At 37.8% G+C, this 17,272-nt stretch overlaps 2 protein-coding genes across 3 annotated transcripts; one reads left to right on the top strand and one right to left on the bottom strand.

Moving 5' to 3' along the window:
• The first annotated feature begins 245 nt into the window (after nucleotides 1-245).
• LOC121248037 lies at nucleotides 246-8,038 on the top strand. Of its 2 annotated transcripts, XM_041146390.1 has the most exons (5): nucleotides 246-322; nucleotides 1,203-3,937; nucleotides 4,983-5,084; nucleotides 5,180-5,357; nucleotides 7,501-8,038. In XM_041146390.1, the coding sequence occupies exons 2-5, from the start codon at nucleotides 1,689-1,691 to the stop codon at nucleotides 7,705-7,707; spliced, it is 2,736 nt and encodes a 911-aa protein (XP_041002324.1). In that variant the 5' UTR covers nucleotides 246-322; nucleotides 1,203-1,688; the 3' UTR covers nucleotides 7,708-8,038. The 2 variants fall into 2 exon arrangements, with proteins under 2 accessions (XP_041002324.1, XP_041002325.1); XM_041146391.1 differs by lacking the exons at nucleotides 246-322; nucleotides 7,501-8,038 and having other exon boundaries at nucleotides 591-3,937; nucleotides 4,983-5,096; nucleotides 5,180-5,299.
• Nucleotides 8,039-9,107: 1,069 nt separating this feature from the next.
• Nucleotides 9,108-12,097, bottom strand: LOC121250579 (G-type lectin S-receptor-like serine/threonine-protein kinase At2g19130). Its single transcript, XM_041149723.1, has one exon. It carries the CDS (start codon nucleotides 11,946-11,948, stop codon nucleotides 9,426-9,428), a length of 2,523 nt encoding a protein of 840 aa, XP_041005657.1. The 5' UTR covers nucleotides 11,949-12,097; the 3' UTR covers nucleotides 9,108-9,425.
• Between the last annotated feature and the right edge of the window lie 5,175 nt (nucleotides 12,098-17,272).

Here is a 17,272-nt window from a genome sequence, read left to right as displayed (position 1 = left end):
TTTTGGATAGGATTTTTTTTATTATTATTGGGGATATGATTATTAAATGAAAAGTGTTTGATTAAAATAAAAATAAATTTTGATTAATTATTTTAAGAAATATAAATAAAGTCTAAGTATACTAAATAGAATAATTTTATTTAAAAATATCTATCTCACATAATTTAATTTAGATTATAAATTTACTTATTTATTTATTTTGTTTAGAGTGAAATGGAAGGCTTGGGATCTACAAATACGATACTATTTCTCGCTTTTCATATCCTCTTCAGCGCGCGCGCTCTCCACTCTCACTCTATCTCTCTCTTTCTCTCTGCCTCAGGTATTTTCTACACAATCTTTTCTTTCCATTCACTTTCGCTGATTTTTTCTTTCATCTATTAGTACCCTATGTGGTTGATAGTAACTTGATTTCCACTATTCTTGTTTCTTGGCTCCACACTTTCTTTTCTTTTCTTTTCTTCAGACTCGTGTCATTGAAAATCAATGCTATGTGGGTGGTAGGGTTTCTTTCAGTTAAATTCAGTTTCTGCAATGATCTTTTTTCTGGCACCGTTAATTTCTTTGATTTTAGATTCATGGCATTCACATTTTTTTTTGCGTAATTGTCGAATGTAAAACGAATATGTAAAAGGGGAGTTAAAGGCTTGTGTGTGGGTGTGTGTTATTGTAGTGTGGTACTCTATGGTTTGAGTCAAATTAGGCCAGCAAAATTTCTTTTGTTGTGAAAAATTGTCTTGGTTTAATCAGAGAGAGATATGGGCTAGTATACATGCGAGAGTGCATGTGTTATGCGTGATCGCTCTATGGGATGCTTCTTGTTGAAGTTTTACTTCCCGTTTTTTAATGTGGATCAGTGGATAGCATGTTGCATGATTAAAGAAAGGAAAATTTGATAAAAGGAATGATTTGTTAACCATCGAAAGATTATATTGTAGAAACATTGTGCAGCTCATTTTACAAACTGGGAGTTTCTGTTTACTTCCTTACACGCTTTCTGGTTTAGACATTAAACTTTGACATATATAAATTGTCTGCGGATATCTGGGACAACACAAGTCTCTGCTGGTTTTTTTTTTTTTTGTCCTTTCGTTTTCTTTAACCTTGAACCAATTTGGTCTTTCTTGCTGGACTTGATGTTCCTTTTGGTATGAACCAAATGCTATTCTCCATTTATCTTTCCAGTACAATTGTTTCTTCAGGTTACCTATACTGAAGTTAGTCACCAACGCTTCTTGAAAATTCTTGCCTAGATAAATGTCCTGGAGATAGCTCTTTCAGGGGCATTAATTCAACATATCGAGCGGAAAAAAGTTTAGGGGAGGCAGTGGTTCTGGCTCTTCATGCTCTCTACAAGGTTCTGTTCTGGGTGAAATAAAGATGTCAGAGATTTTGGAGCAGCTGGGACATATAGATTTACTGAATGTCAAGTGTACAAAAAAGTATAGATCTGATGGAGCCATGCATTTTCCTGGTCATGGCAGCCCCTCTTGTTCTTTAAATGAGAACCCTGCCACCATGAATAGTGTGGTGGATATAGTTGCTACAATTTCTAAGAAGAAGAAGAAGAAGAAGAGAAAGAAAGGCAAGTCAACTAAAAGTTCCACTGATATAACACTTGATGGCACAGGATTAAGAAAATGCGATTTAGACACTGAAGTTGGTTCTTTTCAGTTATCCAGGAGGGGATGAACAATCCCTCATCTAAGTATGACGAAGACTTGAAGAATGATCCTCCATCTGCTGGTGTTAGTCTTCAATTGCCACCATGTACATCTGAATTTTGTGAAAATCAGAATGCTCACAATGGCAAGAAACTCCCTCAATGTTCCAATATCAGAAATTCTAATCTTACCGACAATTACTTACCAGATGCTATGCAGAATCATAATGATTGTGAATCCAGCAACCGCTGTGAGGGCTCAAAAATCAGCAGGCAAGAGCCTGAAGAACTAAGCAACAACTGTTTTTCAGAGCATCTTGAGAACCAGTCTCCCAGACATTTATCTCGATGCAATACTTATGAGATAATGAATTCCATGTCGTGTAAGGCCAAAAATTGTATTGGTGACAACCATGGAGATACCAATATCTGTGAACTGTGTCACAGTGCCTGGAATGTTCATGGTATCACTCCATGTAATGATTTTAAATCCAACAATTTGACATCTCAGTGCGATGTTGTACCCAAAACTAACAGTCATTTCCCTATCCAGGTTGGGAGGGGAAATAGCTGCTTAGTCCGGCAGAAGAATCAGAACAATGCAAAGGGTGCACAACCCAACTGGAAAAGAAGATCAAATTTTTGTTATGTAGAGAGGGATGTTTGTCTGCTAGAGAAGAATCTTTGGGTCAAGCGTAATTCATTTTCAAGTAGAGGACTGTTACCCAGTCCCTTAATTTCACCTCCAGGCTACAAGAAATCTGCACATGGAATTAAAATGATGGTCAACAAAGAGTCATTAATGCATATGAATATGCCGCCATTGGTTGAATCTCCACAATGGGCTTCTCAGCAGAAGTTGAACAGGGTATTTTATAAACATGTCTCACAGTTAAGTCAACCAAGTACCATGGAAATTGACTGTGGGAAATCAAAATCATACAATTCATTCAATCATGAGAACAACTACAGTAGAAAGGAAGGACTGGGAAGCTATGGTGGCAACTTCTTTAGGCTTCATGATAACTCAGTTCTCTTTCAAAAAGAATCATCACAGGTTTGTTATGAATTGTATCAGTACAAAAATGGGAATTCTTCACAAAGAGCCAGTTACAATAGTCAGTACACTGCAGGTTATGGTTCCTACTGTTTAAATTCATCTCCTGCATTTTCCCCTCTCATAAGGCAAAATGCACCTCCCTCAACAGATTTGATAATGCCAGGTCAATGTGAGCTAAATGGGTTCCAGCCACACAATTGCATGAAGGCTCCAAGGATGGAAGGTGTGTCAAGTAGGTCTTTTCGTGCACCTGTAGACAGAAAAATGTGCCCAAACTTGAAATTTCATAATGGACCTAAACATAGCCCAAGTGTAAAGAAGTGGATTCCCGTTGGTACAAAGATGTCCAAGCTTCTGAAGCAAACTAGTTCTGCTGGTGAATCCTGCATTGCAGAAAATTCCAGTGCCAAAGTAGATGGTCAGGAAGCTGTAACTGTAAGTGCTAAAGATCACCAAAAAAATGATAAAAAACCCAACTTCAATCCCAAGTTCTTAATAGGCTCACATATATCTGCAGAAGGTTTTAAGGCAGCTTACCAAATGCAACTTGAATCGGAGGTCATTCACCTTGTTATGGGCTATCCACTTGCAGAATTTGAAAGGCTGGTCCATTCTGCTGCTCCAGTAATCACTTCTTCATTTGTATATGAAAAATGTGCTATTTGCACAGATAATCAGCTGTCCCATTGTTTCCTCTGCAAGCACCAGATACCTAATGTATCACTACGTACTGTTTGGAACTGGTATGAGAAGCCGGGGAATTATGGGTTGGAAGTCAAGGCAGAAGATTCTTGGAATCTAAAGGGGTTGGATATTGATTCTATGTCCTTCCATGCTCATTTTGTTCCTTTCCTTTCAGCCGTCCAGTTGTTTGGCTTCCCTCATCCCCCCAAGCATTCTGTTAAAAATAGAGAGCATGCCAACCTTGAAATGCAGGGCAAAGGAGAAGTTGAATCTCACTCATCTTTTCCTGCAACATCGTTTGTCAGACAATATCCAGAAGATTTTGAGGTTCAGTGGAATGTGGAAGATGGTATAGAACCAGTGGCTAATTGTGACTCGGTTGAGGAACCTGTCAGTTCATTGAAGTTTTCCCAATGCAATGAAAGTGATAGTTTGAGTTTAGATTGTTTGCCTACCTTCTTGGATACCGAGCTCGTATTCGAATTTTTCGAATCTGAGCAGCCACAAAATCGAAAGCCTCTTTATGATAAGTATGTGATTGCCAGTATTTTTTCCTCTTTTATCTTTTTCTACATCAAATATAATATTGTAGGCCTGCTACCCGCATGGTGCGGGGCGGGGGGTGCCCTTCCCCGCACCCCGCCCCGCACCATGCGGGGTTGGGGATTTCCCCCCCACCCCCCGCCCCCGGGAGGCGGGGGCGGGGTCCCCCGCCCCGGTGCCGGGGGGCGGGGGAAAAACCCCCATCCGCCCGGCCCCCCGCCAATATGTTAAAAAAAAAATTTTTTTGGTCTAAAAATATTTTTTTAGACCAAAATTATAATATATTTTAAATAATAAATTAAAATTTATAAATATAAAAAAATTTAAACTCATTAGAGTTAGATTTTGGATTGATTTGGCCTCCTAGGCCAATCTTTATATAGGAGGCCAAGGCAATACAATAGTCATCCTTAAGCAATGTGGGACTTAGTAGTAAGTCCCACATTGCTTAAGGATGACTATTGTATTGCCTTGGCCTCCTATATAAAGATTGGCCTAGGAGGCCAAAACAATCCAATGACTTGAATATAATTTTAAGTCTTTTATAAATTGTGTATATCTATATACAATATATTTATTTAATATATATAAATAAATTTTTTTTTTTAATGTGGGGTGGGGGCGGGGGCGGGGGCGGGGCGGGGCCCCGCTGGGTCATCCCGCCCCCCGCCCCCGCTATACCCTCTCTATGCGGGGCGGGGGACCCCGCCCCCGCATGGGCGGAGCGGGTTAGCCCGCCCGCCCATGCGGAGGCGGGGCGGAAGCCGGGCGGGGCAGCGGGGGCGGGGCCCCGCTGCCCACCCCTAAAATATTGTATTGCTCTTGCAGCTGCCACTCAGCAAGAAAATGATTTTACTTGTTTAATCCTTTGGTGGGTGTAAATTAGTAGTCAATGTGTGTGTTCTCTTATAGGAGGCTTTTTCTGCAATCTAGTTATTGACTTCAGAAATTATGCAAGAATATATTCTGAAAGATTCGTGATGCTGTCATGGGTTAATTCTGCATTAAGTGAAAATTTCATAATTATTGCAGAATTGTAGAGCTCATTGACACTGGATCTTCTAATAATCAAATATATGGTGACCCAGCAAAGCTAGAACTTATGAAGCTGCACGAACTACATCCTGCATCTTGGTGAGAAGCAAAGTAATTCTATAATCTTAAATACAGTTTTTTTTTTTTTCCTTCGGAGAGTATCTTTGCTTATTTCAAAACTTAATGATTTTTAGGTTTTCAGTGGCCTGGTATCCAATATATCGAATTCCAGAAGGGAACTTCCGTGCATCATTTTTGACTTTCCATTCACTAGGGCATCTGGTCCACAAACTCCTTTGGAGTGATTCTCTGAATAAAGACGTATTCTGCATTGTCTCCCCAGTGTTAGGATTGCAAAGCTACAATGCACAGGTAAAGAATTATCATTTATTTTACATGCCAGAATGTTCCACTGGGTTAACTTTCTTGGTTTATGACTTAAATGATAGAAAGGGATGGGAATTTGGTGTGAATAATTAAAGTATATCAACTGGTAGATATGGTAATTTCTCCAAAACCTTTTTGGTGGGATTCAGCTTTTATTCTTTGAAAGATTTTATGTTAGTAGGTGTTGGTGAAGATGATTCTTACAGTGTTTATTGACTAGAATTTATAGAGAAAGAACTAGTTGACAAGATTGATGCTCAAACTTCTACTAGGTTTTTTTTATTCTTGACCATGAGTCACAGGAGAAAGCATTTGACTTTTCTTCAGCTCATTTTATGTTTATGGGCATGATAGGGTACATGATAATTGAAAAAAGGGTACTCGATAAGTGAACATGGCCAATGGGCTTGGTTCCATGCAAAGAGACGTGGGTACAATAATGTGACATAGTAAAAAGCTCATGAGAACTTTAAAGGCTATGTGGAAGCTTTTCCAGGCTAATTACATTTAATCCATTCTGTTCACATCAAAATTAGTGGTCTGTTTCATTTTTGCATGAAGCCACACAGTTGCGTGACTTGTAGGATAGGTTTAAACATGGATGTTTGTGATCTCTGTGAAATTATTTTTTAGATGAATCAACTGAAAAAGGAAATTTTATATACATAGGTTCTAGCTTTAAATTACTTTCTCGTGCTTTGAGAGTGAAAAGATCGACTTTTCCAGGGTGGGATTTGCACGTTAGTCATGCAGAATGCAGGTGGAATATTTCACTCTTTTAAATCTAGGAAGCAAAGGTTTTTGTTAATAATGCCATTGATGAAATAACCAGAACTATAAGAATGAATCTGACTGCTAGCCCTTCTGTTAGTTTTGGCATTAATATTGCTTTGCTTCTTTTTTTTTTCTAATTTTGTGGCTGTTTTTTATCTTTCTTTCCATTGCCTTATTTTGTTTATGTTTCTTCCCTATTTATAATGTTATCAACTTATATAGGAATGGAATTACGCAGGATATCATGGTCCATGAGCAGTAAGTAATGGATTATAGTCATTAGGCTTCCTCCCTTTTGTAAGCAGACAAGTAGAAAATTCATTGTCTAATAACTTTTGCTACATAGCATATTGGTGAAGGTCTATAGAAACAATCTTACACCATGGCAATGGTCTTATCATGCCCAAAATTTACAGCAATTCCATTTGCACGCAACTCCCATATCACCTCCCATGATCAATAAGCAATGGACTATACACTCCTCAGTATGCTTCCTCCCTTTTTCAAGCAGACAAGTGGAACATTCATTACCTAATAACCTAGGCCACATAGCATAATAGTGAAGGTCCATAGAAACAATCTTACACCATGGCAATGGTCTTGTCATGCCCAAAATTTCCAGCAAAAGAAAGTGACTGTTTCACTTTCCAGTGATGATTTCTTGATAAATAATTCTTAAATCTCAATCAGAAACACTCTTTCTTCAAACCTTCATTGCCTAGGAACTGCATTGCCAAAGAATGAAGTGAATGTGTCATGCTGCTCAGTGGACCAGCAGCTTTGTTCTGGACACGGAAAAGTATTGAGAACAAAATTGAATTATCTAAGTATGTATTGCACCTGTTATTGGCCTATAATGGCCCTACTGGCTTTCCCAAAACCCTACTATGGCCTGCCGTCATAAACTAATTTGGTGCTGGGGCTTTGGTCCTGCATCAAGATTATTGATGGTTGGGTTCATGTGACAACGGAAAGAAGTTGTTTTAACTATGACTATTTAAAACTTGGGATCCGAATCTAACCAACTTCATTAATTGGTATGCCATCATAATTGGCATATGTATGTATTTGCTTATTGTGCTGAGACCCATTTTTATGCTGTATCTGCTCTAAAGTCTGTCATATTTTCCTCTTTCATCTAGGTTCTTTTGTTGTCAGCATTTAATGTTTGTATATACAAGTTGGTAGCTTCACTCAGTTGATCATATCTGACAAAAATATTGCACTCCCGTGAAGAACGTAAATTTTTTAGAGCTTGTCTTCACAACTAGTAGAGGCGCTTATTTTGTTTCTTTCAGCAAAATGCTATGCTTGTAAATGGTGTCTTATATGCCTGACAAGCTTTTATTTTCAGGGTGAATGCTGGTTCAATCGAAAAATACCAGTTGAAACTTCTTTGAAAGAATCAAGACCTTTCAATGGTTCTGAAATCCTTAAAGAAAGACTCAAAAAACTAGAGGAAAATGCACTACTTTTTTCCAGAGGGTGTGTTTACAAAAATAATGTAATGTCGTTCAATCGGCAGCCAGATTATGAGTTCTTTCTTTCCCGGAAAAGTTAAGTTGGTTTTTTCTTATGCCATATCTTCCAATGAGGACATTTTTCTTAGCATTACTGTTTCAGAATTGGGTTTACTTACACTGGGGATATATTTGTAAAGTGGATAGGAAAAAGATGAGATACTACTCTGTGGGCGGCCTAACCAATTGTATGTTTGTTTTTGTTGGCAATGTAAAACTTTTAAGTAGTTGAAAAGCTGAAGCCTTGTTCGATTCAATTTTGTATAGCCAGATGACATCATGCAGCTGTTGATTTTCACATTATAGTTCGGTTTAGTAGGGTTATCCGTTTCTGAATTTTGATGTAAATAAACGATACTATTGACAAATCCTTGGTAGGTCTATGTACCTATCAAAAACAAAAATCCTTGGTAAGATCTATGTTGTAATTGTTCTTGTACTGTATCCAATGTATCTTCCTTTTCTTTCTGTAAACTCTGCGATTTCATTTTAAGTTTGATTTTTGTGAAGGTGATATAGTGACCATTTCTCTTTAAAAATGCCGTTTCATCTTTGATAAAGGTGATGCATCCCCTTAAAATATGACCAGGATGAACTTGACTGACTTATTATAAATGATCAATTACAGACAGATTTACCACTGAGGATGATTTGTATTATATGGGGCTCTCTTTTCTGTTTCAAGAATTGGGGAGTAATTGCTTCACTGGTTCAAGCCCAACAGCATGTGCAGATATCACAAAACACAAGCTAGGTTTTTTTTTTTTAAATGAAAACAAGAGAACATAGTAAATCGTCAAAAAACTGTTCTAGTAATTGTGGGTGGAGACAGAAATTTTTAGTCGAGGATTCTATGGATGTTGCAGATATAAGAACAGAGCTGAAAATTAATTTTTCTTTTGCCGCATCAAAAAATAATTGAAAACAAAAAAGTCTCTCAACTCATTTCATCTATTCATTACAATTTATTCGAACCCTCACACAAAATATAATAATCAATTTAATTTTTTCAAATCCTAAAATAAAAATAATATTCTAAGAATATTTTATTCGATTTTCAACTTTCATCTCATCTCATCTCTTCTCAACTCACTATCCAAATCTCAAAAAAGGCTTAAATAACTACAATTTGAGTGGCAAGTTAGCATTTATAGTCGGTTTTATTCTCATAGAGTTTCCTGCTGTTGTTAAATAAGCTTAAACTTGTTCAAGAAATAAATGAACTTTGTAAACATAAAATAATTAGGTAATCGGCTCAACTCGACTCACATTCGAATAAAAATTAAATGAACAGAGTTTGACAATCTACTCTTGAGGGTTAGTTTGGTTACACAAAATTAAATTATCTCATCTCATGTCATCTCATATAATTATTATAACTTTCTCAAACTCTCACAAAATATAATAAATAACTCAAACTTTTCAAATCACAAACTAAAAATAATTTTAAAAATTATATTATAATAATATTTTATTTAACTTTTAATAAAATATTTTATTTCATCTCATCTAAACTGCATAACCAAACGAGGCCTCAAACTCGACTTATTTACATCTCTAAATAAACATAATAAAATGAAAATCGCCAATAACTACCGCAGAAGTCATAGGCAATCACCTTCTTTGAGATTTTAAAGCAAACCTGGAACCGTTCATTTTTTTATTTTTTATTTTCTAAAGCGGAGGAATGGTTCCAATGAATATACAAACGTCCTAGTACAAAAATAAAATCAGAACTTACATTCTTAACCCAAACACATCACTCTCTCAAAACGTTCTCACTCAACTGCTCTTCGGGTCTCCGAGCTTGTTGCTGGCCGTCACTCTTCGACTGGGAGGAAGCAGCTGAGGTGTTGCTTCGTGCCTGTGAACTTTGGTTCGAGGATGACTCGGTGAAGAAAATTATGTTCTCCCGGTTGTCATCAAACACTTGAAGAGATCTTGGAATTGGGGCCGGATTCACTTCTAAAACTCCTTCCAGAATTTGAACTACCTGACTCATTGGTGGCCTATTAGCTTCATCATCTTGGATGCACCAACAAGCAATTCTGCAAACTCTTGTGAGCTCTTCTACATCAGCCTTTTCCTCCAACCTGGGGTCTAAAAGGCTAAGGACATCGCCCCCTTCTTTCATAATGCTTGCAGCCCTAGTTGGGAAGAATCTAGTTTTGCCATCTGCAGATGGCTCAGAGTTTCTCCTTCCTGAGACAAATTCGAAAAGCATCATTCCGTAGCTGTAAACATCAGCCTTGGCCGTAATGGCCACCCCTGAAATCCACTCCGGAGCAAGATAACCTCTCGTGCCTCTCATGGTTGTCAGGACTCGGCTGAACTCCCGCCCCACAAGCTTTGCCAGGCCAAAGTCTGCAACTTTTGGACAAAACTCCGCATCTAGAAGAATATTTTCGGGTTTTATGTCACAGTGTATGATGCACTCTCTGCATTTCTCGTGCAGATAAACTAACCCTCTCGCTGTTCCCAGAGCAATCTGGTATCTTGTTTTCCAGTCCAAAACCTGATTGGGATTCTTTTCGTGGAAAAGTTGAGATTCTAAAGAGCCATTCGGCATGTAATCATACACCAACAACTTTCTAGAACCGTCCGAGCAGAATCCACGAAGCCGAACCAGATTTACATGTTGGATTGTCCCAATTGTGCTGACTTCTGTGCGGAATTGCTTCTCTCCTTGGCTGATGCTTTCAAGTTTCTTGACTGCTATGGCTGTTGAATCAGGTAACGTCCCTTTGAAAACAGAACCAAAACCTCCTCCCCCTAACTTGTCCGAGAAATTTTTGGTCGCGTTTTGCAAGTCCCTGTACTCAAATGCCATCAACGAACCCTCTACTGATTTTGCTGTTCCAACAGTTCTCTTCCTTCGCCTAAGGATTACAAACACGATAAGGCCGAGTAAAAGTGCTACCCCGGCAACTGAACCCACAACAGCACCAACAACTCCCTTATTATTTTTGTGGCTTGAAAACTCTGAAGCTGCCAGTCTGAGATATAGAGTTCTTGCACCAATCTGATCTTCTGTGAGTTGGTTCAGATTGAAGAGCTCCCCAATCCAGATTGAACAATTATTGGCGTCATAAGAATAAGCAGTGCAAGAGCAGTTATTCAAACAGGATGATTCACATTCTGCAGCAGTTCCAACCCAAAAAAATTGTGCTTGTACAGGCAAATTCATGTTGGGCATTGTCAAGAACTTGTCCTTCTGCCCATTAGCAGGACTGGTATTCTCACACTGTAAGGGGATTTTCCTCACGCAACCACCAGAATAATCCGACAAATTCCAGTCCTTGGGCGATTTGTAATCAAACCCTTTCAAACACTTGCAAAAAGGCTGGGATATCTGATCGCAGCTGCCGAAGGCCCCGCAAAAAGCATAAACCTCGCATTGCGTTTTCGGTTGTCCCCAAAACAAAAACCACTCATTGGTATTATTTAACCATGTGGATTGCTTTATCTGCCCAGAAACATCCATTACGAATCGAGATAGGATGGAAGGATCGTAAACAGAATAGGTGAAATAACTCTGATTTGTGTCGTTAATATAACTGAAGTTGTAGATATAATTGGTCCTCATTTCAGGAACTAAGCTAAAAATTTTCCCATCCCAAGATCCACTACTCCAGTACTGGATGGATCTATTCCAGCGAATAATATACGAACTGATGTTTGCGTCGAGCTCAAGAGAGAAGAGTCCTGGTGCAGGATCCTCTGAATTCTTCCATGATATGAGACGTTGGTTTTCATTTGTAATTTTGTTCAATCCAATCTTACCACCAGGAAGCCATGTATGAGTTGGGTGATCAAAACTTTGCCATAAAGGTTCTGATAAATTAGAAGACCCATCTCTAAGAACAAGATTTCCTTCATCTCGAAGAACAGCTGCTACAGCACTTGAAGTGGTGGAGCTCAAATTTGTGGACCAGACTGGGATTTTGGATTCATTGAAGAGAACCAAATTACCATCTGAGATTCTTAATACAGAAGAACTTTTATCAGAGACCGGTTTGTCTCTGTTTGCCACCCAAACAATGGTTTGGGTAGAGACTTTAACTTTGCTATACCAAATGCCTATATAGTATTTCGAGCCCGAAGAGTTACCTGGTGTGAAGAAACCCAGCACGAAGGACCCACCAACAGAGACAATGGTTTGGTCCCCAGAGAGTGATTGGTTTGCAGATATGGTGTTAGCTCCAAGTGAGAGATGGTTGTTGACAGATAAGGAGAGGAACAGTAGAGAAAACATGAGCCCTGGATTTCTCTTCGCATCCATGGTTGCAAAGAACTTTTCCAAAGAAGCTAGATAATTTAAGGAACCAAGAACTTTTACCGAGAGAGAACAAGAAGAAGAAGAAGAAGTTGGATTAGTTTGCTTTGCTCAAATTGACACCAGGGCTTGACACAGGAAGTTAAATTGCAGCCGTTCCCCTTTGTTAGTTGTAAAGTCAACCGACCATTTTGAACTGACCATTATGACCTTAGGCCCGTATACTTTGTTTTCATGGTTGTGTGTAAGACATGAACCCATCCATTACATATCTCTCCTCCATAACGGCAACCAAAGTTTATAACCAAGATATCATAACGCTGAGTAACGTATAATAAGGACATTTAGATAATTTAGAATAGATTAGGACCCCACAAGAACAAGAGCAGCCGAGTCGAGTCATCCTCGTGCCCAGCATTGTGCTAAAGAAAAGTCAAGGAGAAAACGCTTTCAAATCTCACATGAAGGAAACTTTGAAAAATGTATCAATTTATGGACTTAGTATATAGATTAATTATATGAGATAGTCCTTCCTACTGCCCAATTTTTCTATATATAAAAATGGCCTCTAACAAGGATTCAGATGTGAACATTTGTTAGCGGGTGGTATCACTTTGTCCACCCCACAAGTTTAAAAAAAAAAAAGGTCGTTTTCTCCTTCAAAATGGCCCTATTGGTAGGCCCAATTCGAGTCGACGCAAGTTTTTCTAATTTCATTTACGAGTAAATTACGGTTCGTGTTTCCTAAATGAGAAGGACAGAGCAATATGTGTACACCGTGCTAGAAAACATGGGCAACACTCATTAAAAAGGAAAAGTAATCGGGGCGGGCGGGCAATCAAACTTGTGCCGTAAATTGGGATTTTGGGTATCAAATGTTCAAACCAAACTTGAGACTTGAAGAAAAGAAAATCAAAGCTACAGAGAGGATATTTTCATTAATCGTATGTTGGAAGGTTCTTTCTTGACCACATGACTTGCGATCTCATCTACCCATCAAAATAGCCCACCAGCTTTGCTTTATTTTCTGTCCACAACTTAGTACCTCTAGAAATAAGACGGTTTGGATTGGAAGATGACTCATCTTATCTCTGAATTCAAACAGAAACTAAAGAATAGAATTACAAACAACTTGATGATAATAAATAGGACTCCCAAGACCTTTTAAGCCATTTTATGCAAAATTGGATCTCGATGACAACATGTCATTTGTCCGTTTGGATAGTGAGATGAGATGAGGTGATTTGTGAATAATAGCAAGATTAAAAATTGCAGAGAATCTTAATTTATTTACAACATGCACATGAGACTATATGTACGTGCGGTCAAGAAACATAAAAGGATTTTTGTGTGCAAATTAAGGAGTTGCTTCCATTGGTCTCTTTCCTTGCCAAGAAAAAATCAAAAAGAAAAATACGGAAGCCATACAATATCTTTTTAGCCACTTCCAACTTCTACCGGATACTGCTTCCAGATAGCCATCATTGTCAACTCGGATGGCTGGAAAGATCAAACTCGTCGGAACAGTAAAGGCAAAGTTTGTTTGACACTAGTCAAAGTCCCACTCCACGAGTGCATTCCGGAGAAAATTCTGATACCATTTTCTTTGTTGTTTTTCATTGACTTGGAAACCTGACTTACCTAAAGTCTGCTTGATTCGGACAGTTCAATCTAGTATCATGTGGCCTTGAAAGTTCATTCCACGTTGCTTTGATATGCACATGCATCGCTAAATGATTTACGGGGGAGGATAGACTAAGCCCAAACATTAATTGATAACAGGAAAATTTACCTTTCATCTTCTGATTAACATACATTTTGTAAGATGCCACCATAAAATATTAAATTGACACACTCTGACATCTAATTATCATGGACTTATTAATGAATTTCGTTGTAAGATTGATAAAAAAAGATGTAAAAGTACATGATGTGGCGTAATTTTACCGGTCAGATCATGATGGATGGGTGTATATTGTAACTTTTATACACTTGAAAAAACAATGTTAATTTTGACTGTGTAAAACTTGATGTGAAAGGATTCTATTTCTACGTACGTTACTTTTAGATAAGACTGTCCAGTTTATTTTAATGATCTGATTATTAAGTGTAATCTAAGGAATATTAAAATATCTCATTTTAAAACAAATAATGATGATATTTATTTTTAATTGCTATATTGGAATGATTGTTAAATATCATTACGTTCAAAAAATTTATGATATAGTAGGCCATGATTGGTTTGATAAATCAAGCTCGAATGATCTTCACCATGCCATTCGTGTTGGCTTGGGTTTTCCAACTAGCGTGGCTCTACAACCACCGCTAAGAGCTCCCATTGAAAGATCTCGTTAGTGTATTTTACTTTTTACTTTCGTTTTTTTACTTTTTTTTACATACATTTTTTTAACACTTTTAAAATTTTTTTAAAAAAAATCAAAATATTATTAAAAAATACTTCATAATCACTAAGTAAAAAAAAATAAAAATAAAAAATCTCAGTGGGAGCCCCCAGCGGGAAGAGTAGCATTTTCCTTTCTTCCTATATGGAGGATGGCCCATGTGGGACTATTAAGCCCACATGGAGAGAGCAATTAGACCTAGATTAATTAGGTTTTAAACCTAAGTGCTGTTGTTATTAGAAGATGAGAGAGGAGAGAAAAACATGTGAGTGATAATGGGAGAGAAAAAGACAGTAGCCAAAATAGAGGAGCTCGTCCAACTTCAGTCATACACTTTGATCGGAGTCGTTTGTGGTTCGACTGACATGAAATTTTGTAGGCATGTTCACAACTAGGCTCTACAATCTGAACAGTGGAGATCAGGTTTGGAGCAGTATTTCCGGTGTCGATGGTTGTGAACAGTAGCACGTTTTGGTGAGATCTCTCCTAATCATACTGTTTGGTTGCCAAGAAAGTAAAAATTGCTTGTCTCTATGTGTGTGATTTTAGTTTATGTGCTCTATTTAATTGCTTCCTAACAGGTTCACACAAAATGAGAGAAAATTATTTCCGTTGTTTAGTGATTGATTTAGTTATTCCAAATTGGTAATTGATTTCTCCCAACAATTTGAACTCTTTATACCATCCTACTACTTCTCATAGAATTTAATGTCTTCTCAATCTTCAAAAATTGAAGTAGTTTAATGGTTTTCAGTGGTCCAAGTTTTATGCATGTAGACATCTAAATTAAATAAATCACTTGATAAAATTCATTCTCTTTAGAAACACCCAAGAACAATTAGGTATCAAGTATATATGAACTCTAAACCACATAATTGATAAGAAACGTGGGTTCTATTTATAATAAATCCTAAACATCATGTTAGTATTTAAAGTTCTGATTGCGTAGCCTAGCTCTCAAGAAACCAATTTAACCTAAATCACTTTAGTGGTGTATACGAAGGTGTTATGTGCCTGGAAGTGATGAAGTGCAGGGATGGTCGTGCTGTGATGAAATGCAGTGGAAGGGTGTTGTGATCAAGTGCAGAAGAATAAAGAAGGATCGACAGTTTTGTTAGTTGATAAGGATGAATACGGTGTCGTTTACTTTTAATGAATTGATGAATACGATGTCGTTGCTTTTATTGTACTGGTAGTTATGTTAGTTAGTATACGGTGTTGTTTTTCCTTTAATGGATTGTAAATGAAGTAGTCGTTAGTTTCAGGAGATTAAACACAGTCATTAATCCTTCCTGTGCATGGTCATCTTGCAGATTCAGTATAAAGGCAGCCAGGAGTTGGGGTTGAGGCCAACTCTGGTCTTCAAGTGCAATTTCTCTTCTTCTTGTTCTTCTCTCTCTCATTACTCTTTCTCTCTCTAGTTCTTGATCATCATTCTGGAGGCTGACTCCCTCAAAGTAGTCATCATTTACAGTACAAGTTCAATTATAGCAGAAGGGTCCATCACAGTTAGTATCAGCAACCAGTAGTAATGGCAAAAGGTACAAGATCTTACGCATAGATTGTGGATGCAATTAACCAAGTCAGACAACAACAAGAAAGGCAACAAAAATAGAAAGAGGACACGATTTCCATTTTATTTCAATAGCAGGAAGCCGCAAGACTTGAAAGGGAGAATCAAGATGAGAGGTTCTCGGAGCTTTTACAACAGATATCAAGAATTTCTTGCAACAAATATGAGGGTAATGGATAGAATGCAAGAAACAATTAGGACAGTCAACGTGGAGGCAGAGATGGTGATAATAATGAAGGAATGTGTGAAGTACACACTCGAGACATGGGTGACAAATCCTTTGCTAAAAGGGTTAAGCTTGACTTTCCAAGATTGTTTGGTAAGAACCCTGCAACATAGATATATAGGGCGAACCAATATTTTTTGTATCATTAGACTTCTCGTGGCCAAAGAATTTTTTTGGCTTCATTTCACATGGATAAGGAAGCCCTTATTTGGTTTCAAGATGCTAGTGAAGCAAGCACTTTCCATTCTTGGGAAGAATTCACACATGTTGTTCATGTGAGATTTGGATCATCAGCTTATGATGATCCAAGGGAGGCATTGGCACATTAGAAGCATGTTAATTTTGTCACTGCTTATAAGATAGAATTTGAGTTGCTTTCAAATAAAATTAAAGGGGTTTCTGGCTTGAAGGGTGAAGTGAGACTACCAGTGAGGATGCTTAATCCCACTACCTTGAATGATGGCTTTGGGTTGGCCAAGATACAAGAACAATATGTGTGGTCGACTAGAAGATCTTGGAGAGGCACTTCTAGTGATCTTGGTGGTCAATCTGCAGGAGGGTCAGTACTAGGAACATCTAAGGTGTTGTCTAATACTAAAATGCCTTATCAGAAAGTCTCTGAAGCACAAATGCAATAAAGAAGAAGAAAAGACTTTTGCTATTTTTGTGAAAATAAGTGGCATCACGGTCACAAATGCACTAAGCCATAGATTTATTTGTTAGAGGGAATGGGCATTCTTGATGATGAAATGGCCAAAAATCAAGATAGGGTAGAGGATAATGAAGAAGCAATGCAATTTGGTGATATTGCTTCGATTTCTTTGCAAGCTAATGGATGTTCTCCAAATCCTAAGACAATGAAGATTGTGGGTCAGATTAATAAAAATAGAGTGGTCATTTTAATAGACACTATTAGTACCCATAATTTTGTGGATACTACAGTGGCTGAGAAGTGTGCTTTGGCAGTCAATAAAGATCAATCCATTCAGGTTCGAGTGGCCAATGGAGATATTGTTCAAAGTTTGAGTAGAATTACTGTTGTAGCAGTACAGATGCAAGATACAAATTTTATTTCTAATTTCTTCACCTTTAATTTGGGAGGGTGTAATGTGGTTATGAGAGTGCAATG

The sequence above is a fragment of the Juglans microcarpa x Juglans regia genome, chromosome 2D (genome assembly GCF_004785595.1).
Source record: "Juglans microcarpa x Juglans regia isolate MS1-56 chromosome 2D, Jm3101_v1.0, whole genome shotgun sequence".
NCBI lineage: Eukaryota > Viridiplantae > Streptophyta > Magnoliopsida > Fagales > Juglandaceae > Juglans > Juglans microcarpa x Juglans regia.
This window is presented reverse-complemented; position numbering and strand designations above follow the sequence as displayed.